The 956-nt window shown below is 51.7% G+C and overlaps 1 protein-coding gene across 1 annotated transcript; it reads left to right on the forward strand.

Moving 5' to 3' along the window:
- Window positions 1-30: 30 nt before the first annotated feature.
- Window positions 31-919, forward strand: LOC109509254 (rho-associated protein kinase 2-like). The gene is made up of 3 exons (XM_019859133.1): window positions 31-322; window positions 448-592; window positions 726-919. Exons 1-3 carry the CDS (start codon window positions 98-100, stop codon window positions 896-898), a joined length of 543 nt encoding a protein of 180 aa, XP_019714692.1. The 5' UTR covers window positions 31-97; the 3' UTR covers window positions 899-919.
- The last annotated feature ends 37 nt before the right edge of the window (window positions 920-956 follow it).

Consider the following 956-nt stretch of genomic DNA (forward strand, 5'->3'; position numbering starts at 1 on the left):
GCCTCTGTCGACATTCTCAGTAAGTGTCTGATGTTCACTGGCGTATGTGTGCGCTCCATAGTTGTGCTGCGCCTTCCAAGACGACCGCCACCTGTACATGGTGATGGAGTTCATGGCGGGCGGCGACATGGTCACGCTCACCTTGAACTACGACATCCCGGAGAAGTGGGCTCGCTTCTACACGGCCGAGGCAGTGCTGGCCCTGGACGCCATCCACACCATGGGCTTCATCCACCGCGACATCAAACCGGACAACATGCTCCTCGACCAGCACGGGCACCTCAAGCTGGCCGATTTCGGCACCTGCATGAAGATGGATTCTGTAAGTTGGCGTCTGGGCACTTTGGACCTTGCTCTCAATCCCGGTTGACTCTTTTCTAGCTAAATTGCCCCATCTGGCGTTTAGAGTGCACAACCATCGACAAGGTGTTTCTGTGCGTCCAAAAGACAGGCATGGTGCACTGTGACACCGCCGTGGGCACGCCCGACTACATCTCCCCCGAGGTGCTGCAGTCTCAGGGAAGCGAGGGTCACTACGGGCGGGAGTGCGACTGGTGGGCTGTCGGGGTCTTTCTATACGAGCTGTTAGTGGGTGAGTGACCTCTTGTGGATGTAATGTGCTAATGCACCCAGCAAGCACAACATTTGGACCACGATAAGAGATCATTTTCTGTTTTGTCAGATTACTATTCGGTTACGAATATGTGAAATGACTTGTCGCACAGGGGAAACGCCTTTCTACGCCGATTCCCTGGTGGGAACGTACGGAAAGATCATGAACCACAAAAGTTCCCTCATCTTCCCAGATGATGTGGAAATGTCCCAGGAGGCCAAAAACCTCATCTGTGCCTTTCTAACAGACAGGTTTGTACTCGTCTTGACCCTCACACCCCTTTGAAGTGACACCATATATTTTCTTTTTTTTTTTTATGATATTAACCTGCAAAAAAAAAAAA

Source organism: Hippocampus comes, unplaced genomic scaffold (genome assembly GCF_001891065.2).
Source record: "Hippocampus comes isolate QL1 unplaced genomic scaffold, H_comes_QL1_v1.1 C16831464, whole genome shotgun sequence".
NCBI classification, from domain to species: Eukaryota; Metazoa; Chordata; class Actinopteri; order Syngnathiformes; family Syngnathidae; genus Hippocampus; species Hippocampus comes.